At 44.3% G+C, this 23,502-nt stretch overlaps 1 protein-coding gene across 1 annotated transcript; it reads left to right on the forward strand.

Moving 5' to 3' along the window:
* The first annotated feature begins 1,472 nt into the window (after nucleotides 1-1,472).
* Nucleotides 1,473-17,224, forward strand: LOC130488229 (monoacylglycerol lipase ABHD6-like). Its single transcript, XM_056861865.1, has 8 exons — nucleotides 1,473-1,582; nucleotides 3,446-3,602; nucleotides 6,041-6,154; nucleotides 8,833-8,965; nucleotides 10,461-10,618; nucleotides 13,070-13,124; nucleotides 15,753-15,853; nucleotides 17,051-17,224. Exons 1-8 carry the CDS (start codon nucleotides 1,473-1,475, stop codon nucleotides 17,222-17,224), a joined length of 1,002 nt encoding a protein of 333 aa, XP_056717843.1.
* The last annotated feature ends 6,278 nt before the right edge of the window (nucleotides 17,225-23,502 follow it).

Consider the following 23,502-nt stretch of genomic DNA (forward strand, 5'->3'; position numbering starts at 1 on the left):
AGTTTTCAATGATTCCTAGGTCGTTAAAGCATGGCTATGATGTCCTTGGCATCTCCCTCTCATGTCTCACACTTTTTAATTCCAAGATCAAAAAAAAGAATGCATGGTGAACTCTGCCCTGCATCAATCCCACAAATGATCAGGGAGGGATGTTCCCATGTGTAGCGCTGTGAGTTAGATGGGGAGTGGTCACCATTTTCATCACCACTTTTTAATTGGCTGAAGCTGGTTATGAGTTGACCTCGCTCCGAGTGTTGTTTTTTTTTCTATATATATTTTTATACCAGCATGCCGATATACCATTTCATCAAAAAAAAATCCCCTTTTTTCTGCAAGCATGGTTTCCTCCCCACACCCCCATTCAGATCTGTCTTTACCGGCTTTTGCAACAACAAAAAAGCTGCCTGGCATCATGACTCTCTTAGTGTGCAGCAAGGTGGCATGGTGGGCGCTGGTGCCGCTGGGCACTGAAAGAGCTCTGAGCGCATGGGGGGGGAGGCTTCCAGCAGGCTGCCACATTGTTATCAGTGGGGACGGTGGGGGGGAGCCCTACTCTCATTCCTTCCCGCATTGTGTGCCCCTTTCGCATTAGCAGCTGCTGCAGCAGAGGTGTGTGTGTGTATATAGGGGAGCAATGGCAAACCTCCAACTCGCAGCGCTCCACTTCTTGTTTCTGCAGTGTTTTCTCAAAACTGAAGTGCCGCCCGCCCACCACTTCGATTCGTTGCTATGCCGACATTCCAACATACCGTAAAAAAAAAAAAACTATTAAAAATATAGACCAAAGGCACACTTGGCGGATGTCCAGGCAATTCCAGCCCATGGTGGACATGCTCCCAAAGTCACCCAGGAGGGAAATTTGAGGAGGAGTGGGCGGGGGGAAGTCGAATGGAGGAGTGTTGATAAGCAGGGAAATCGACCCGCGTGCAGAGAAACATACGAGCAATCGCTAGCAATTGCCGCGAAACAGTAATTACTTTCGCTACAAAACTGGGATGGGAGAACCAGGGGAAGTTTCACTACCGAAGTAGGTTGGTCCCACAGGCGGGAGATGAACAGGCATTACAACAGAGATTCGCTACATTCGCAGGAGAATCGCAAGACAAAACAGCCATGCGTTAACGACCAGAGAGAACTCTGACATCACGTCTAGGTTTTCCTGGAAGTCCTCTCTAGGAATCATCCATTTCTGACAATTTCGAGAGAGGTGTGATGTTACTTCTGATGAGAAAGCAGGAGTCACTGACAAGAGTTTTCATTTTTCTCTCTCTCCGGTTGGCTGGCAATGTTTGCCAATCGGCATATGGCAACCCTACTTTGAGTTTGTAAACCTTTATAGTCCTGCATGCATCTTCTTCTTTGCAATCCTCAGAGTTCTCCTTCATCCAGTTCATCATGGCCTGATTTGTGCGTACGTTTTGTTTTTGCTTTTATGACTATAGGACAGCCAGGAAAGAACTTAAGGAGCAAGCATGGGCTGCCTTTTGCTTGAACTGCTGCTGACACTCACAGGCATTTCATTGATTATTTTCTTCACAATTTATTTTCTGTGGCCTTCAGCACTGGTTAGGTTTGCCATATGGTAAGTGATCATCTAGGATAGTATCTGGGAAATTTTTCAGGCCTTGTTGATGGGCTGAAAGCTCCTTCATAAAATAGTGCTACAAATATATGATTATTGTTCCATGGGCACAATTGTGGGCCAGGCTACCATTTTGATCTCTATAGCTATGAAGCCTTTGCTTCTAGTGATGCTAGTTCCTGGAGAACAATATGGCACCTGGGATTACAGAACAAATAACAAAGAATTTTGGAGGTAAATTATGACAAGGCTGAAGGCTGAAACTGAAAATGTGACGATGTTTGTTGGGAAGGCTGATGTCTTGGAATAGATTGATTTACCAACCTGGGATGGGGTTTGGTTCTCTTTAGCCTGTGATTCTAAGAGCTTAGGTGTGCATCTCTTTGTTATTAGTAAAGCAGGCTGGATCAGTTGCAAGGAGTGACTTTTTTAATCTTTTCCCAGTCAATAGCTTGTCCTTTCTCCTGGATCCAGCTTACCTGGTTGGTCACACTGATACATGCTTGAATAGCCTCTAGACTAGATATTCTAAATATGGCTTCTTGAAGGAAAACTTGGAAGCTTTTTTTAAAAAAATAATAAAGGTTTATTTTTAAACACGAAAAACAAACATATAAAAATAAATAAAAACAATCAAATTATTACATTATTATGGAGCTTACTTTGAAATTACATTTCAATTATGAACTTCTTTGAATTACACTTCTTTAAATTACACTTTGAATTACATACCTGATAATATATTTATTCTTACATGTATTGACTAAATCTTTATATTCTGTTTTTATTTAATTCTGTTCTTAATTTGCTATATCATTTTTTAAAAATTCAATTTTTCCTCAAATTCTGAAATGTATCTATTATATATAAGAGATGTTAGTTTTGTCATAGTTGTATATTCTGTTAGTTTATTCATCTATTCAGTCGGATCTTACGTGGAGGGTCAGGGCCACATTCGCCTTGGCTTTAAGTAGGGAGTGGTCAGACCATGGTGTAGGGCGAATCTCCAGCCCTGAAACCAAACCTTCCCTCAAAGGTTCAGTACAAAAGATTAAGTTCAGGGTGTTACCTCTTTCTTCTCACAATTTGAGAGAGACCCAAGGCAGTGAAAGAAGCTAAAAAATCTTGGGCTGCTCCTGATGAGGTATTGTTGGCATGAATGTTGAAGTCCCCCAGAAGGACCAGTCTAGGAATCTCCACCACCACATCCAACAATACCTCTGCCAACTTATAGAGGGTGCCCACTGGGAAAATAGGTGGCTGGTAGGCAAGCAGAATGCCTAATCTTTCTCTCTCTCTTCAGTGGTGCATGTGTGGAGGGGACTTTTCCACTTTTTATGCTGCTTTTTCACCCGATCAAGGTCCCCAAGGTGGCAAACATAAAAACATTAGAACAATTATAAACAACATTTAAACCTATAACCACTACATCAAGAGCTAGCTTGGTGTAGTGGTTAAGAGCGGTAGTTTGGAGCAGTGGAGTCTGATCTGGAGAACCGGGTTTGATTCCTCACTCCTCCACATGAGCAGCAGACACTAATCTGGTGAACTGGATGTGTTTCTCTACTCCTCCACATGAAGCCAGCTGGGTGACCCTGGGCCAGTCACACTCTCTCAGCCCCACCTACCTCAAAGGGAGTCTGTTGTGGGGAGGGGGAGGGAAGGTGATTGTAAGCCGGTTTGATTCTACCTGAAGTGGTAGATAATAAAAAACATAAAATAAGAACATATAAACAACACCAGAACCAGAGAGGAGAACCAATAAACCATTATTGGGGGTAGGTTATAAACACTAGAGAAGTACGGTAAGCAAAAAATGATGGCCCTGATGAAATCTTGTCCATCTATCTTGTCCCCTTTTAGGTATGGTCGAAAGATAAATGGGTTGCAAGTGAGATATGCTGAGCATAATGGCTATAGGTTCTGTTACTTGACCCATGGGAAGCCTGGCCTTCAGCCTTCCATACTGATGCTTCATGGGCTCACACTCAACAAAGACATGTGGTTATTCACCCTCATGGTATGTTTAAACTTTTTTGGGGGGAGGCAGATAATGCTGTTGTTACTGAGGAACATTGCTGAGGTGCCAATGGGCAAGGGAAGATTCACTGAGGCAGCTAGCCAGATCTCTTTTCTCCACTTGCTTTCTCTACTATGTTAAGGACCTGCATTCAGAGGTGTTCAGAGCTGAAAGCATTCTGCTTTGCTAAAGAAACACATTTTTAACCTTCATGATGCACATTAGAAATTGGAAATGTGTAGGTAGCTATATCTGATGATGCTTCAGCAACCAACATGTAGTACTTCTAGCAGCTGAAGGGGGCATCAGTTCCTGTGCTTACTTAGGTATTATTTCTTGACCTTTGCCTTGTTGCTCATCTGTAGAGTTAGCAACCTCCAGTTACTAGCTGGAGATCTCCTGCTATTACAACAGATCTGCAGCCGATAGAGATCAGTTCAACTGGAGAAAATGGCCGCTTTGGCAATTGAACTCTATGGCATTGAAGTCCCTCCCCTCCCCAAACCCCACCCTCCTCAGGCTCCATCCTAAAAACATCCCACCAGTGGTGAAGAGGGACCTAGCAACCCTACTCATCCGCTCCTATGGCTTTGCACTTCCCTTTTCTTCAGCAACTACATCATGAAAGGTTACCAGAAAGTACTCACAGACACAGGATTACATTAGAAGTGAAATGTAAACTTTGATTATATAATTACAGTGGAGAGAGGGGTGGGAGAGAGAGAGAGATCATAGGATTGCCAACCTCCAGGTTGTAGTGTAATATCCTAATTACTTATAGCATTCAATCAAGTAATTCAAGACAGAGGTTAACAATTAAGCAGGTCTTTTATTGATCAATAAAAGAGCAGAGCGCACGTGGAAGAAACTCTTCAAAAGTCAGAGCAAAGAACAAAGAAAACAGCAAGTTTTATAGGTAGTTAAACAGACAGCACTAATGATAATTACGTCTAAGACTTGAGCCACTGACCACATAGAACGTATAAGCAAGTATTTGCATATCCTATAAGAATCCTGTGAAGGTGTCACCTTAGCTGGTAATGAAGATCTGCATCCCTTTACATTCTAGGATGACATTAGTGGTCTCATCAATCACTAGCCTGTTAGCTTGTTAGCGAGGCTGCCTGTACCATCCAAGACACAGAGAAATAATGATCTCACTTGCAGCTGACTGCAAACAGTTGCAGGTCAAGCTGACCCATTTCCTTACAGTAGGAAATGTCTCTTGACCAAAGAATATATTTACCCATAATGCATAGTGATTCTAGACTTGTATCTAAGAATATATATGTATGTGTGTCTTATACTATGTGAATATGCATATACATAAAAGAATATATGTTTTCCCTTAAACTAAATTAATAAGGCACTACAGTAGCTGATGACCTCCCAGAAATACAACTGATATCCAGGCAAGGGAGATCAATTCCCCTGGATGAGATGGCAGATTTGGAGGGCAGACTCTATGGAATTATATCCCTGCTGACATCCTGCCCTCCCCAAATTCCACCTTTCCCAGGCTCCACCTCCAAATCTCCATGAGACAGAGTTGGCAATCCTAGATCATATTCTTAATAATATATGCTTCCTGATTATCTTCTCACAACAGGGTCTGAACCTTGAAAATGTCCTTCCAAATATGAACTTCATTTTTCTAAAATAACTTTAACGTTCTTTTGATTTTGAGAGGGAAATTATTATTTTGAGAGGGAAATTATTGGGTTTTTTTTAGTTGCATCAGATTTGCATGGGAACCAGTGCAGTGTAGTAGTTAGAATGTTGGATTAGGATCTAGGAAACCCAGGTTTGAATCCCCACTCTTCCATGGAAGATTGCTGGGTGGACTTAGGGTAGTCATGTACTCTCAGTCTAACCTACCTCACAGGATTGTTGTGAGGATAAAATGGAGGAGAGGAAAATGATGCGAGCAGCTTTCGGTTCTCATTGGGGAGAAAGGCAGGGTACAAATAAAGTAAATAAATAAAAAATAAACAGCCCCCGTGGAAATGTACCAGTTTATAGGTATGTTCAACCCCCCACCCAAAGTTAAGAAATCTTATTCGTGAAGATCACTAAGCCTGTAACAGCGCAAAAAATCACATTCAAAATTAATAAATGAAAAACCAAACTATAGGTAGAGGTAGGATTGCCAACCTCCAGGTAGTAGCTGGAGATCTCCTGCTATTACAACTGATCTCCAGCCGACAGAGATCAGTTCGCCTGGAGAAAATGGCCACTTTGGCAATTGGACTCTATGGTGTTGAAGTCCCTCCCCTCCCCAAACCCCACCCTCCTCAGGCTCCACCCCCAAAACCTCCTGCTGGTAGCGAAGAGGGACTTGGCAACCCTAGGTTCTAAAAAGGTCATGATAATGAGGTTATGTATAATCTGTGCTTTCACTTCTTAAAACGCTAATCTCTGGTGTTTTTTCCTTTAAGCTTTTTCCTAAGGACATCCATGTGATCGCTGTTGATATGCCTGGCCATGGGGATACCACTTGCTTGCCAGGAGATAGCTATACCATTGTTTATCAAGTTGAAAGGTTACACCAGGTAAGGCCTTTCTCTAGATCAGTCATCCCCAACATGGTGTTCATGGGGACTTTGGCGCCAACTGAAGGGTTTGTTGCTACCCATTCGCTCCCCCCCCCAAAGCATCTCTTCCCCACAACAAATAGCTATTTGTGACTTTCCTCCACCTCATTTTTAGGGTTGCCAGCCTCCAGGTACTAGCTGGAGATCTCCTGCTATTACAACTGATCTCCAGCCGATAGAGATCAGTTCACCTGAAGAAAATGGCCGCTTTGGCAATTGGACTCGATGGCATTGAATTCCCCCCATCCCCTCTGCAAACCCCGCCCTCCTCAGGCTCCACCCCAAAAAACCTCCCGCTGGTGGCGAAGAGGGACCTGGCAATTTTTCTTACTCATTGTAGAAGAAGGTGTTTCCGAAGAGTCCAAGAGGGCACATTGCCTTTGTGTCCGCAGAGAATGTGCATTCAGAAACAGCTGTCCCCATCAAAAGATGACGCTTGGCTGGGATCTCCCAACATTTTATGGTTGGTCCCGATATCCTGTGGAAGCCATTTTGTGATTGGGCCTGATCCCCACTGCTGCCATTTTCTGGTGGCACCTACTTCCCGTTCTCAAAGTTCCACAAGCGCCCACAGGCACAACAAAATTGGGGACTTCTGCTCTAGAGGTATTCAGATGTTTTCAAAGTAGATTCTAGTAAGAATGCTTGCTTTTTGGCCAGAGATTTTGGCAGGTCAGCTAAAGGTTGAAATTATTATAGCTGTCGTTGCATGAACCCACATAAATAGGCTGCTTAGGGGAACTCTGCTATCCATCACTGCAATTGCTTTTCAGCACCTGCTTTTATGGCAGCCACTATGGCAGAAGAAGCTGTTTGTAGACCCAAGTGAGGTTAATAACTATTTCCCAGTAGCAATTATTCCATGTAGGCCAGGTACTTGAATGAATGGTGGCTGGACATCTCCAGAGTATTTGGACCCAGCTGAATTTGGATTAATACCCAGTTTAAAAACAGAAGTTGCCTTGGCTACTTCATAAATAACTGGTGCTAGTGATATGCATAGGGTTGGAGTTACCCAAATTAGATTGTCTTCCCTTTTTGTTGGGGGAATGAGCTGGGAAGACTATATTTTGCAAGAGGCAGAGGTAACCAGGACATTTAACCCTTTGTATACAGAGATCAAATTCCAGTGGAAAACTCTTAATAAAGAGATTTGTTTTAACAATTAATTGGTTTTTATTGCAAAAATAACTTTTTAAATACACACACAGCAAAACACACACAAAACCTGATACATACAAGAACTAGGAAAATAAATGTATGAGGGGGTGGACACAAGGATTGGAAGTTCCCTGGGAGAAATTATATTTACCTGATCAGAGGAGCGAGGTCCAGAATGGCAGCTGCAAGAAGGGAAGGAGGAGGAGAACTGCACACAAGTGCAGGGCTCATGTTTTGGATCCAAAACACCAGCAATTTGCTATGGCAAATGGTGATATATTTATATCCATGAGGGGAGCTGGAGGTAAGGTCTCACTATGGTTGGCAATGACTGGTGATGGCTGGTCACTGCCAGTAACAAAGGCTTGATTGCTCTAGATTGGATTAGGAGTGGAAAGGAGAATAGAACTAGGAGGTATCAGAAACAATGTCTAGGTACTTCAGACCTAAGCATCTGAGCATTGGGCTATAGAATTGGAAATGAAGGGAGCTCTGGAAAGAGTATAGCAGGGTGAGTCAGAGGGCTTGGCTAGCAACTTGATGAGATTAGTGGTTTCCATCCTGTTTCTCTGAATGGAATTCTGTACCTGAGGAGATTTGAGGTGTGTCTTATCTGCTGCAGGAGAGCTAAAGAAATGCTAAAGAGGTTTGTCTTTTGTCCCTTTGTCTGCAAGGAACACCAGATGTTCTTCCAGGGGAAGCAGGGTAAAACAAGTCTGGACTTAGCCTAGTTGGCTTCTGGAGCATGGCACAAACAAGATGGATGCCAGGAGACCCCTGTTTGTCTCTGGCCATACAGCAGTATTCCATCCCTGCACACTAGCTCCAGTCCTGAACACCTTGTAGGGCATCCCAGGGTAGTCAAGGGCTATTAGCATACATCAACATTGGAGTCCCTTTTGATTCTCCTGGCCTGCTGAGCAGCTTGTAATATAATCAAACAAGGTATCCTTTTGGACTGATTAGCTGAGATTAATATTGTGGACATTGCACTCTGGTGGTTTATTTCTTATCTGGCTGATTTTTTCCTGTAGATGGTCCTGGGGGGTGCAGATGATTGGTTCCATGGATATTAATATTATTATAAGTAAAGAAAAAAGATAGCCTAAGGTTCAATCACCACATTAAAATTCTTTTCAGTGTCCCTCTTTGGGTGTTAAAATTGCAACATTTTGTCCAGGTGAGACCCATCCTGAGAAAATTCTAGTGTGAATAAGTCTCCGGTATGCCTCATTGCCCATTCACCTCCTCCTTACATGCCTATCTCAGGTATGCAGAGACAAGGTCTTTCCTTGTTTATTGTTTTCATGTAATGTTATAGCCCCACACTCTGAAGCAAGATGGTTTATGCCCTGCTTGTAGATGTTCTGGGAGCGTCTGACTGGCTATTTTTGAAGCAGGATGCCAGATAAGATGGACTTGTTGTCTGTTGCACAAGGTTCTTACGTTCCCTTTGTTCATGCTGCTTATTTCAGTTTGTCGAGTGCATTGGTTTGAACAGAAAGCCTTTTCACTTGGTTGGCATCTCCATGGGTGGACTGTTTGCTGGGGTTTATGCTGCCAACTATCCATCTGAAATCTTCTGCCTGTCTCTCCTTTGTCCAGTCGGTGAGTGTCCAAGTTCACTTAATTAAAGGGGAGACCTAAAGCCAGCCCCTGCCATTGCTGGTTTGGCACTTGAAAAGGCACAGTGGGTGAGGTGGACGAGAACTGCTGTGACTCTGGATTGGGACCTCGCAGCAATTTTTGAAAAACTACAACCGCTTCTAAATTGGCGTCGGTGGCCACCAGGTGGACCCATGGATACCGTCATGTTTAGTTGTGCCCTCATAAGAACATAAGAAAGGTCATGCTGGATCAGGATCCATCAAGTCCAGCAGTCTCTTCACACAGTGGCCAACCAGGTGCCTCCAGGAAGCCCACAAACAAGATGACTGCAGCAGCATTATCCTGCCTGTCTTCCACAGCACGTCATATAATGGGCTTGCTCATCTGATCCTGGAGAGAATAGGAATGCATCATGACTAGTATCCATTTTTACTAGTAGCCTCAGAATGTAGTGGCCAGGATATTTGGTCCAGTCTACAGACTACAGGAACAGAGGCATTCTGTTTATAATATATGAGAAAAGAGATTATTTTGATGAAGTCATCATTTTATTGAATTCACTGATGTATTACAATTCATATCTCATCTTCACAATTTCACTAATGAAAGAAGAGGAAGGAAGTCCCAAGGCATGCAACCCCCTTAGACAGAGCCAGGCATTCAGACATTATTTTATTTTATTTATGTCATTTATGAGAGCCCCGTTTCTTGCTGAGACTCAAGGTGGAACACACAATTGAAAAAATTGATTATAAAATTGGAGAACACTGCAGTAAAACTGCCTAAATCATTCACAGCCATGAAAACTACAACTCTATTCACACATCCATCATCCATCCAAAGTATAATCTCCATTTCATTAGCTATGGCTCTCCTTCCCCTTTTCTTGACATATTTCTGGTTATCAGCATTTTCGTAACAAGGTAAAGGTCCCCTGTGCAAGCACTGGGTCATTCCTGACCCTTGGGGTGACGTCACATCCCGACTAGGCAGACTTTGTTTGTGGGGAGGTTTGCCAGTGCCTTCCCCAGTCATCTTCCCTTTACCCCCAGCAAGCTGGGTACTCATTTTACCGACCTCGGAAAGATGGAAGGCTGAGTCAACCTTGAGCCAGCAATCTGAAACCAACTTCCGTCGGGATCGAACTCAGGTCGTGAGCAGAGCTTGGACTGCCATACTGCAGCTTACCACTCTGCGCCACGGGGCTCTTATCATAACAAGGTTGCTAAGCCTTAAAATCATGAGATAAACAGAAGTCAAGCCGGTGAGCTTTTCTGGAAAAAGTTAATGCTGTGTTGGCAAAAAGCTCCAACTACTCTGTGTTTGGGTTGTTACACAGCTGTTAAGTTAAAGGAAGCCTTTCAGGGATAATTTAGCAGCCATTAATAACTCTTCCCTTTTGCCACATCTAGTCTCTGACATCTGCAAAACTCTGCCCTGCTTTATAACTGCAGCGGTGCGCCTTCTCAACTGTGCATTTTCTCCTAATCCTTAGGCATAAGAAGTCCAAGAGAAACTGAGGTCATGAAGCGCCTGAAGAAGCAGTGTAAAAACCGTTCCACTGACAACATTTGTTTCATTCCTTTGAATGTTGAACAAGGAGAAGCCTTGCTCAGACATGGTCTGTATAATCACATCAAGCTACCAAAACAGGTGAAAAAGTGAAAAAGTGCCACTGAAAACTCAGATGGGGAAGAATGTAATGTTCTTGCCAAAGTAATTCTTGTGCTCAAATCGCATAGTAAAATCACAAGCATCAAATGGACATGAAGTTACTATGATCTCTTGTTTTGATATTGTATGTCAATATAGAAAGTGTTTACAGTTCTTCTCTGCGTTTACCTCTTGGATCTTCAAGATAATTTCCACTAACAGAAGGAGAGGTGATTGTTGCTGATTCTCCCCATCCCAAAGAACAAAATCTGTTAGCAGGCAACATATGAAACCACACTGTAGTCACATGAACACACATGAAGCTGCCTTATACTGAATCAGACCCTTGGTCCATCAAAGTCAATATTGTCTACTCAGATCAGCAGCGGCTCTCCAGGCTGAGGTCTTTCACATCACCTACTTGCCTAGTCCCTTTAACTGGAGATGCCGAGGACTGAACCTGGGACTTTCTGCATGCCAAGCAGATGCTCTACCACTGAGCCACGGCCCCTCCCCATCTTTTTTGAAGATGTTGTGATGGGTTTTTAACAGTATTGATATTGGTTGAGTTTTTATTTATTTTATTATTAAGGTGACTTGTGTGCCACCTACTTCAATGTTCACACAATACAGCAAAGAACTTCTATAAGAACAGCTTAATAGTTCTATAGCTCAGCCCTTAGGCTAGAGACAATCGGAACCATAAAAAGACATCTGAATTCTCAATTCAGGCTGCACTCGTCTTGCTTGTGCATTTTAACACCAAAAATCAGATTTTCACATATTTATCATAACAAGCCCCCTCTGATGACCTTTTGCCTCTCTATTAGAGAATGAACCAATACAACTGCCATAGAACAACCCCACTGAAGAAGATAACAGTGGTTACCCAGACCTCGTTGCTGGTGGGAAGGGGTTCACGATATGGCCCATTTTCAAGGACTCCACCCTACTACCCTGTTCTCTGCCATTTGAGCCTCGAGGTCCTTGCAAGGGCAGCAAGGCCCTCTGGACCTTGTTGGATTTTGCCCTATTGATACTGGTTGCAAAGGGGACCCATGACAGTTCAAGCTTCAGGGTCCCAAAAATGTAGGTCTGCCATTGGCTCTGCATATAGATGGAAAGAGACAGGGAGATAAAATACACCCTTGTCTGATACCTTTGCCATTTGGAAAGCATTCTGTTTCTCCATTTTCTGTTCTAGCAGTAGCCTCTTGTCCAGAGTACAGATTGTGCATCAATCAGATGTGGTGGCATACCCATTTCGTTTAAAACAATAGATTTTCATGGTCTACACAGTCAAAAGCTTTGCTGCAATCTATGAAACACACACTGACTTCTTTCTGAAATTTGCTTGTGTGCTCCAGTAACTATCGTACATTTGCAATATGATCTCTAGTGCCTCTTCCTTTTCTGAATCCAGCTTTAAAAGCTGGCATTTCTTATTCCATATATAGAAACAGTCTTTGTTGTAAGATTTTGAGCAGCACTTTACTCACATGAGAAATTAATGGAATGGTCCAATAGTTGCTGCAGTCTTTGACATATCTTTTTTTGGGAATTGGAATGTAATTGGAGCATTTCCAGTCTGTGGGCCATTGTTTAGTTTTCCATATTTGTTGGCAAATTCTTGTTAAGATTTTGATGAACTTTGTTTCTGCAGCTTAGAATAGCCCTATTGATATCCCATTTACTCCTGGTGATTGGTTTCTCCCAATTGTTCTCAGTATAGCTTTCACTTCACTTTGTAAAACTACAGGTTTTACTTACAAAGACTTTTCTTTTATAAGGAATCTGTCAACCTTTCTTCTGTGTATTGTCCCCACATTTTCTTTATTTTGTCCTGTTCAGTTAATGTATTTCCTTGTTGATCTTTCAGCAAGCCAAACTGTGCTTTAAATTTCCCTTTGATTTCTTGGATCTGGTGGAACACACACTCTTCTCAGGTTCCCTGAATGAAGGGAAAAGACTGCTTGCTCAGCTCTGAGAACAAACAGGAGTCTTGTGAAAGCTCAAAAGCCAATCAAGATTTTTATTCCAGCAAAACCTTTTGTAGACTAAAACCCACTTTTTCTGATACATTGAGTGGATCCTCACTATGCAGCTGTTTTATGTATTAAGTGACTGCATAGTAAAGATCCATTCAGTGGGCTCTAGTCTATGAATGTTTTAATAGGAATAATAATAATAATAATAATAATAATAATAATAATAATAATAATAATAATAATGGTTAGATTTTAAAGGGCCAGAAGACTCCTGCTTATTTTTGCTTTAACAGATTAAACATGGTTACCCTTCTAGAACTCTGAACAAACAAAAGAGACAGTGTACCACTCAAGCTCAATAGCATCCCATACCAGTTCCTGATTAGAAATGTTATGCATGCTATGACCACCTAACTATCTTGCAGTTTCTGTGACCTGAAACAGATTCTCCTTTTTCTCATAGGTCAAGAAGGGAATTCTGGATATGCGGCTGCCAAACAACAACTTTTTCTATAAATGTAAGTGCAACAGCAAGAATGATGAGCCCACAAAGCTCTTCACCCTAGGAGGAATTGCTGAGTGTATGAGTTTGGGTTTACCTGTTGTGGAGTGTGCCATCCTGTTACAATCCATCTCTGTAAGTCTCTTTGATTCCCTGCACCCACGCTCAAAATATCATAGGATTTTTTTCTACACTGAGCAATATACTCAAAAAATGGTCTTTTATGCATGGCTGTTTCACTCGCAGTCACCACTCCAACGACTTTGGGTCTTTGTTCTTATAATGCATGCTGTTTCCGGCCGTCAGAGGTCACCTCGCTCTCCCTCTGCCTTTTTCCGCATTTTGTCCATGTTTTCAAATTTGAGACAAAACAGGTCTCTGAAAACATGGGCAAATGCGGGGACGACGACGACGAGGCTACCTCTGACGGTTGGAAACAGCATGCATAATCAACAAAAAGATCCAAAGTCATCGGAGGGGTGATGGTGAGTGAAACAGCCATGCATAAAAGACCAACCTCTTTCTCTCTCTCTCTCTTTTTTTTAAAATGGAAGTGGTTACAAATGGAAAAGACCATTAAAAAACAACAACACTTTGTTGGTGCTGCTGCCGCCACCAGTCTGAACCTCGCTATGGCCCTTCTGTTAAACCCAGAAGAAAGCCTCCAAATTTCCCTTCCCTTTAAGGATCCTTTTACCTATTAGAAGGAGGCACCACTGCTTTCCTGACATCCTCATCAATTTCTCTATTCCTCGTCCCCTTCTCAGGCTTACCTGCCCATCTAATAGCAAACAGTACCCCTCACCCACTAGGAAAGAGGCAACTCCAACTAGTCTTAACAAGCTTGGAAGAAGAATGTGCGCACAGGCCAGACAGCAACAAACAGACAACCTATCTGAAAACACAACCGAGTAACAGGGTAGTTCTCAGGAAAGCACAGCTATTAAGCAGGATCTTAATATATGTTGATATACGTCAGCAGCGGCATCACCGTGGGGCTTCTGCGTGGTTGTGCGACCTGACAAGCCAGATGGATGTTTACAAAGTGACCCTCTGCCAAGGGCACAAAGACATGGCTATCTCGGCATGTATGGGGAGCCTATAAAAGTCTTGCACTTTTATTTATTTTATTTATTTATTCCTCATATTTATAGCCCGCCGTCATTCCCAGCAAGCCGGGCTCAGAGCGGGTTACAACAATGCATAATAAAACATGTAACTGATAAACAAGATGGCATCCAATACTAATAAATAGCTACCAATAGAAAAACCTGGCCAGGCGGTGAGCCCCCATAAACCAGTTGGGGGAAAGGTGGGGAGGCCGGCAAATGATGACAAGGGGGGGGGGATAAACTTGCGGCTCCCCTCAGTTGTAGGCCTGGCAGAACAGTTCCGTTTTACAGGCCCTGAGAAACTCATTTAGGTCCTTCAGGGCCCTAATGTCTCTAGGGAGACTGGTCCACCAGGCCGGGGCCAAGGCCAAAAAAGCCCTGGCCCTCGTAGAGGACAGCTGCACACTCCACAGGCTGGGAATCACTTAGAACAGGAAGAGGACTGGCAGACAGAACTATTTACATTTCACAATTATAAATTAATTTCAAAAAAACAAGTACAAAGTACAAAATACAGTACAAATCCATCAATTTGAGTTTTACTTTTCTCCCTAATTTAAAATTGAACATCTTCGCGGAAACCTTTGAAAGGCGGACTTTAAGAGCTATTGCACAAAACCCAGCCGTGGCTAATGCAATCTGTTCTCCCCCCGCCTTTTCCAAAAGTGTCTGCAGTATTGCTGATTCTGTGAGCTCCCTGGGGCCCTTTAGCGAGGGGAGGATGTGCTTGCAACGCGCTTCTTCGTACCAAGGACATCTTAATAACACATGAGCCACTGTTTCCATTTCTCCAGTTTCACACGGGCAAAGTCTTCCACTAGTCGGAATCCTTTTAAAACGCCCCTCTACCATTGCTGAGGGGAGAGCTTGAAAGCGGGTCAGTGTAAAGGCTCTCCTTAAACCTGGACGGTCTAACTGACACAGGTATGATGCTAGAGCCACTTTATACTTATTGTTAGCTGAGATCCTATATTCCGGGCATTTTCCCAGATCGTTCTGTCGTTCTTTATCCCAGATTCTTTGTTTTATGAACATTTTGGCTTGGTCATGGTCCATTTTCTGCACAGCGTTTGAGTCTATCCCCGGGCTATCCAATTTCCTATAAATCGCCTGGAGCCAGGAGGATCTAAAGTTACCTTGCAATATCAAAGGGGTCAGGCCCTGTGGATTGGTGGTCAACTTAAGCCACAGAATACAGGAAGAGGACTCAAGAAGTGCAAGATTCCCCCAGAGAGGTCACTTACAGCTGGAAAGGAAGGAGGGAGCTGAACCTGGGCACTCCTTGCCAGAAAATGCATTGATTTATGTATTACATGGGATGAGTCAGGATTGACTGTCCCCATAAGCCATGAAAGAGGAGGCAGGAGCCAAGTGATGGGCTGGGCTGAGTGTGGTTCTTGTTTCTCAGACAGAGTGGGACTCCGTGGGAGAAGGTGGGCTTTCCTATGGTGCCTTCTGGTTTTGAGCTTGATGGATATGAAAAGGAATGCCAGAATCAGCCATATGCCTGTTTTTTTCTCCTAACTGGAAAGACTTCTTTGACATGTTCAATGATGAGTCCCTGTATAGCCTTCAGGACAACATGAGCAAGATCAAAGCTCCAACGCAGATCATCTGGGGGGAAAATGACCAGGTAAGTACAGTTTGAATATCTATATTTCTATCTTTGGGGATGACCCAAATTGGGGAAGTATTTAGTTCCAGTAGCAGGTTTTGAAAAAGTTCTATTTAATTTATTCTAATATATGAATGTATGAGTGAGTGTGTTAGTTGCAGAACCAAGGGTAAATGCATAATATGCAAAACGCAAAGAATATCCACTTGTCCTAATGACATTTTGATCTAGGCATTTTTCACCAGAGGTTTTGCATTTAAATCCTTATTCTAGTTCTTGTAGGCTGGGATCTTAAGGGCTGCTAACGACTCATTCCTTTCAACCTTTAAACTCTGGACACGCTTTATGGACTTCTTCCACATGGTGACGTTGTCCATGAAGCAGTTGTTGCCCCTCTCAAATGCAGAGGCAATTGCAGTTGCAAGAGAATATCCACATGGCAATTCCCTCCATATTTTCTTTGCCTCAGCCTCCTGTGGCGGCCGCCCTTCCCCATTATCTAGTAATTGCTGATTTTTAAAAAGCCTGAACAAAATCTCTTTGATGGATTGGGGAGGGGGGTTGAAATGGGGAGAGCAAAAAGCCATGGGGAAAGCAAAAAGATGCCAGTGTGCATGTGTGTGGGTGAAACCTTCACAAATGTGCACCTTCAAGTCCAGAAAGCATACAAAGACTACGGTCTTTCAGAAAAGATCATAGGAAACCAGGATGGGGAAAAATAAAACCAAAGCAGGGGGAAACCCGGAAAGTGGGTGATAAGGAGACAACATAGGTCTTTTATGCATGGGTACTTTGACTCACGTTGGACTGACTCAGTTGATCTTTGGAGTTATGCGTGAGGTTTCCATCCCTCAGAGTTGACCTCGCGCCCACCCCGCACTCTCTCCAGGTCTTCTCATTGCTCTTTCAATGCGATTCTTAGTTCTTCTCCAAGATCAACCTGGGTCAAATTGTCGCCATTACTGTGCACAAGCCAAAGTGCAGTCTCTCTACCAATGCCCCCACACCCCCTGTTCTCGTGTTTCCTCCTCCCACTCCTCCTCCAGCCAGCCTACAGCCACCCCCTCCATGAAGCCCCAGGAAGCCATTGATACTGGAGAGAGTAAGTGTGAATGCTCCAAAAAATACCCACTCCGGCTTCAATGCCAAACTGAAGCAAAACCTCCATGTAGAAGCAATCATGGATATGGTATATTTTTATTCTTTTCTATACAGGTACTGGATCCATCTGGAGCAGAAGTTTTAGCTGCAGGCATTCCTCATGCCCAAGTACATATGCTGGAGAAATGTGGGCATGGCATAACGTTAGATTCCCCCAAGAAATCTGCAGCGCTCCTGCTGGACTTCCATGCTTCAGTTTCTTATGTCAAGAATAACAAGCTGGCATAAACTAAAAATTAAGCAGTAGATTATATTCCTCCATTTGATCTTGAAACTTTGGGTATAAAAGCACTCGCTTCTTTCTTTCTTTCTGACCATGAGAGCTGATGTTACAGGAGATATATTCATCTTCAGTCACACAGGACTCCTTTTTGAGATCAAAGGAAGTCATTATTTTTGGAACAATCTGACTTATTATACAAATCAATGATAGGTGAATATTTCATTTACTCTCTAAGAATATTTTCCTGAAGGCTTCCTGTTTTTAGTCCTGCAGGTTATCACAAGGCTTGTCAATATTTCTGAACAGCCCAGTTTCTAATGTGTACCCCACACCTGTGATTTTCAAATTGTATTCAGAAGTTTTGAGCCTGCTTGAAAACCACCTGCTTGAAAAGGTGGACATTGGGTTGCCAACGTCCAGGTGGGATAATAACAATAGAAAACCTGTGCCGTATATAACGTCGTTGTGGAAATTAGCAGCACGAAAGGCTCCAAATAAAATCCAACTGGAATTACATCACAAAACTTATATTGAAATAAAGCATTACATCATGCTAAATGAAACAAAATCAAGCATTACATCATGCAAAAATGAGAAAATTACAAACATGTGCGGCTCAGACAATAACCCACAGTGCAACAAGCTAATGAAGTGGGGCGGGGCAAATCCTCCTACTGTCTGGGATGGTCAAGTCGCAAGTCCAAGGAGACCAACAGTTAAGAAGGACGGTGAGAGTTCATGAAGAGGAGAGGAGAGGAGAACGCGTGGCTAGTCGCTGGTGCGCGTTTCAAAAGGCTTTCTTCAGCTCCAATAGAAAGGCAACGTCAGCTTTTAAGTCCATTTGGTAATAAGCTGGTTGTCAAAAAGACCGTCAACTGTGAAGTGCAAGGTATTACAATGTCACTTATAAAATACATACAATACTGAAGTCCATGTGGATGCTATAATTCAAAAGGAAACTTACCAAAATGCGTCTTAATGAAACTCAATAGCGCATTGTACAAGGATCCGCGGTGGGGAGCTGACAGGAAGGGAGTTCTTATATAGCTGCCAGTGTAGCTTCTTAAAGAGACATTACCCCGTATGCAACAAAGCAACCCCGGAATAAAAATGCATTTGAAACGCGCACCAGCGACTAGCCACGCGTTCTCCTCTCCTCTCCTCTTCATGAACTCTCACCGTCCTTCTTAACTGTTGGTCTCCTTGGACTTGCGACTTGACCATCCCAGACAGTAGGAGGATTTGCCCCGCCCCACTTCATTAGCTTGTTGCACTGTGGGTTATTGTCTGAGCCGCACATGTTTGTAATTTTCTCATTTTTGCATGATGTAATGCTTGATTTTGTTTCATTTAGCATGATGTAATGCTTTATTTCAATATAAGTTTTGTGATGTAATTCCAGTTGGATTTTATTTGGAGCCTTTCGTGCTGCTAACGTCCAGGTGGGGGCTGGAGATCTCCTGGAAATACAACTAGGGTTGCCAAACTCTAGGTAGTGGAAGGAAAGATAGACACCACTGTACTAGCATCAAGTAGATTAGGAATTCAGTACAGGAGCGAACAAAGAGGTAACAAAGTGCAAATTATTTAATGATGATGCTAACACACTAATCCAATCACACTTATGTATAAAGCTAACACACACTAGCAACAATAGGTGAAACCTACAACATAACAGGAAAAATCCCATTCAGGAAAGTTAAAAAAAAATTGTCTTGTAAAATCTCCAATGGAGTATATAGATGGTTGTCACGTTGTTATAAATATATTCTTGTGTAGAAGAAGCAGAGTTTCCAATACGGATACGGCCGTTTCAAATTCTTCTATGAAAATTCTTCCTCAGTCCTTCCTATATTTTAAAATTTACATTAATACAAAAATTATAAACCCTGCATATAAAATACAGTCATACAATTTCCATCGTTTACATGCCTAGACATACATGGAATTCTTCTTACATTTTTACACCAGGTAGGTTACATACTGCTTCCCACAAAGGGTAAGAGATCCAAAGTGTAGCCATACAAGTCTAATGCATTCACATTTGCTAAATAGCTAACCGGTGTGGGTATTCAGGATGCTAACCGTATACATCTGCAGCAACACGGCTGTAAGGACTATCTCTCTTAAAGGGACCTGCTACATAATTACAAAAATGGAGAAAAATCATTTTCTAAATTCAAGCCGTTAGTGGTGATGGTGTTCAGTAAATGAATAAAGAATGATTCTTTCTGTCTCAAAAGTTTTTCATTGTCTCGTCTGTCATATTTGTTGTTTTGATTTAGCTTCCAAATAACAAAGAAGCGTAAATTGTCTTCACTATTCCGAAATTGAAGGAAGTGTTCAGAAATGACACGTGTTCTTATTCTGGACCTATGTTCCAATATACGTGTTTTTATTGGTCTAATACTGGAACCAACATAAATTTTCCCGCATGGACATAATAAGCAATAAAAGCAAAATTTCGTTTCACAATTAGTGAAGGCCCGCAATGGAAAATTAAACTCTGAATCTGTTCTTTTGAATTCCTTAACCTCTAGAGAAAAATTGCATGCTAAGCATTTATGACATTTAAAATGTCCCTTTGTAGTTCATTTTTCCTTGTCCCTTAAAATATCCGAATGTACTAATTTATCTTTAATAGAAGCAGTTTTTCTGTACCCAATCTTGGGTAAATCTTTGCATGCTGGAATGTCCCCAAGTAAATGCCAATGTCTCTTTATAATTTGAGTAATCTGCCCCGAAAGATGCGTATGCTGAAGAGCAAAGGTTAGGGATTGATGATTTTGCTTAGTGGTCTTTTTATACAATAATTCCTGCCGGTCTTTGATATCTGCCCTCTCTTTGGCTGCAGAAATAACTCTAGTCGGGTAGATAGAGATAGAGATTAGTTCACCTGGAGAAAATGGCTGCTTTGGCAATTGGACTCTGTGGCATTGAAGTCCCTCCCCTTCCCAAACCCCGCCCTCCTCAGGCTCCAGCCCAAAAATCCCCAGGTATTTCCCAACCTAGAGCTGGCAACCCTAAATACAACTGATTTCCATATGACAGATATCTGTCCCCCTAGAGAAAATGGATGCTTTGGAGGGTGGACTCTATGGCATTATACCCAGGCTCCTCCCCAAAATCTCCAGGAATGTCCCAACCCAAAGATGACAGCCCAGTGGACAACCTTGGTCTAACTACTTGTTATACTTTCCCATGTCCTGTCCTTGGATCAAACTGACAGATGAGGTCTGGGCATTCAAACCCAACCCCAGGCATGTGGGTACTTGTTTGGATCAGGACTGTGGCATGTAGAGAAAGGGGTTTAAGCTTCTCCCTACACCCTTTTCCCAACCTGAAATGGGTCCAGGGGACTTTGCCCCACTAGGGGAAACTTAACATGTAGTGATGGGCTTCATATGTACTGTAGTAAGTTTCCTCAGTGAGGCAAGTAGTGGCTCCTGGGACCATTTCATGCTGGGAAAATGGTGTGTGGAGGAAGGCTGCAGCCCCCTTTCCATAGCCCCATATTCTCTGCGATGATGAAGAAGAGTTGGTTTTTATATGCCAACTCTCTACCACTTAAGGGAGAATCAAACCGGCTTACAATCACCTTCCCTTCCCCTCCCCACAACAGACACCCTGTGAGGTAGGTGGGGCTGAGAGAGCTCTCTTAGAGCTGCGACTAGCCCAAGGTCACCCAGATGGCTTCAGGTGTAGGAGTGGGGAAACAAATCCAGTTCACCAGGTTAGCCTCCGCTGCTCATGTGGAGGAGTCGGGAATCAAACCCGGTTCTCCGGATCAGAGTCCACCACTCCAAACCACCGCTTTTAACCACTACACCATGCTAGCTCTTAACCACTACACCACGCTGGTTGACTGGTGGTCCTGGAGCAGATGTTTGAGATTTATTCAAAAGCTCTGCTGTGGCTAATCTGCAGGGTGAGAGCTGAATGGCCTGTGTAGGAGGCTGAAGTTGATTCCTGGTTGTCTTTGCTGATTTATCCAATGCTCGTATGTAGGGCTGTTGGGAAAAAAATTCAGTATAGTTTGGATTCGGCCAAATTCGGCCTGTCTGGATTCAGGATATGCCGAAGTCCGAACTCCCCCACTTCGGGTCTGGGCAATTTGGCGCGAATTCAAAGTTCAGGGAAAAAATTCGGCCGAATAAAGCCATTAAAAACACAACCGCGCCTTTCTGCGGCTCCGGGGGGGATTTTTGGGGGTAGAGGTCCCAAACTTTCAGCGGAGCTTCAAAGGACCCTTCTTGCAAGACCCCCCAAGTTTTGTAAAGATTGGGTTAGGGGGGCTGAGATATGGGCCCCGAAAGCGGTCCCCCCACCCTTAATGTGCCTCTCTGAGCAGAGCTTGCCACCCACGCACAAAGCTCCCAGCCCCGACAAACAGCTGAGCTGCGGGGAGCAAGGGCGGGGCAGGTGCGAAGAAGTTTGCAAAGCAACACAACTGCAAAGCAACACAACTGCAAAGCAACACAACCATGCAAAGCAATACGTTTGCAACCATGCAAAGCAACACCTGACACCTGGGAGTTTGCAAACCATGGAAAGGGACAGAGGCAGCTAGCTATGCATAATGAGCAGGAGGGGGTGGAATTTCCCCTTTTGCATTGGACTCGAGTCGGGACCAGGAAAATGCATTCTTTAAGTCACCATTTGAAAACCAGTTTTGAGCAAGCATCAAAATAGAGACTCAAGGGGGCACACACACACCAGGCAGAACGGGTGAAAGCCCCCTTTGGCTTCCCCCCACCCACCCACCCACAGAAACTGCTCCCTCCCCACACACACACAGACTCTGCTTTCCCCCCACACACACACACACAGGAGAAAAATTATAGATTAAAGCCCCCAAAGGGGTCTTACTGTGGCTGTCTTCTGTTCCATCAGGAGGGGCTGGGAGGAATGGGTAATCCAATACGATTCTATTTAAGCACGGGAGGTTTTGCCTTGGATTTGCTGCTCTGGAGATGCATACAGGATTGGGTGATCCATTCATCCCAATAGGGAAAAGGGGAAAGCCCATATCTCGGGACCCCCTGACCCAATGTTTACAAAACTTGGGGGGTCTCTTAAGAAGCTAAAGCTCTGCTGAAAGTTTGGGGTCTCTACCCCCAAAATTGCACCCCCTGCAGCCACGGAAAGGAGCGAATGTGCACACTCACCCCCCACGAGGATTTCTTTCTTTCTCTCCCCGGCCGGGCAGTGCAGCAACTGATTCCTCCAGTACTCAATCCTGACTGATTGGCCAGAAGACCCAGCTTGGCCACCGATTGGCCGGGGGAGAATGCTGCTTACTGACGGTTATGCTGCTGCGCCCTGAATTTGCCAAATTTATTCGTGAACTCCCAAACTCGCTGAATTCGGCTCCCCCGTTTTCCCGCCATTTTTTAGTTTGGTTCGTCATGAACTAAAAACCGCCGAATCAGGGGAAATTCAGCTGTTTTTCAGTTCGGGCCGAACCGAATTGACAGCCCTACTCATATGCATAAACAGCCTGAAGAAGGAAATAAAGTTGGCACACCTGGCACCCAAAATATGCTTAGGGTTACTTCAAATCTGTACCTGAGTTCTAGGGCAGTGGTCGGCAAACCACAGCTCGAGAGCCGCATGAGGCTCTTTGGCACCTTGAGTGCGGCTCTTGAGTGCAGGCTCCCGAGCCACTCCGCTCCTGCCCCGGTGCAGGGCAGTTTCTCACCTCTCCGCCCGGCTGGGCGCCTCACCGTGCCTGGGCTCCTCCCGCTCCCGGGCTGCATGTGGTGGGAGGCTCTGGAGCCCTCTCGCCTGCTCCCCGTGTGTTCCAGCGGAGTGCGGGTCTGGCGGAAGGCCGCAGCGCTCGCCCATCGACTGGGCCTCGTCCCGAGCTCCACCAGATCTTCAGCGCCGCATGGCGGAGGCGGGCGGCGGGGCTTCCCTTGTGTGTGCGCGCTGTCCCAGCTGCGGCCCCCACCCCCTCCCTCCCGTGAAGCTGCTAGGCACGTTTGCCCGGCAGGAAGCGCCGTCCGTGTGCTCGGGGACTCAGGGTACTTCCCCAGGCGCCCCCGCCCTGGGGGCGGGGGCGCGGAGCGGCGATCACCCACTCCCCTTTGCTGAGCTCCCGGCTGGACGAGACCGAGGCCCCCTCCCTGCCCTTCTCGCCCGTCTCTCTCTCTCCCCCCCTCCTCCAGCCCCCGCCCCTCCTCCAGCCCCTCTGCCTCATTCAGGGCCGGGCAAAGCTCGCGGCGGCGAAAGGAGAGTCCGGGGAAGGGAGCCGTGAGCGTGCCTCTCTCTCTCTGCCCGA

The sequence above is a fragment of the Euleptes europaea genome, chromosome 1, assembly GCF_029931775.1.
Source record: "Euleptes europaea isolate rEulEur1 chromosome 1, rEulEur1.hap1, whole genome shotgun sequence".
NCBI classification, from domain to species: domain Eukaryota; kingdom Metazoa; phylum Chordata; class Lepidosauria; order Squamata; family Sphaerodactylidae; genus Euleptes; species Euleptes europaea.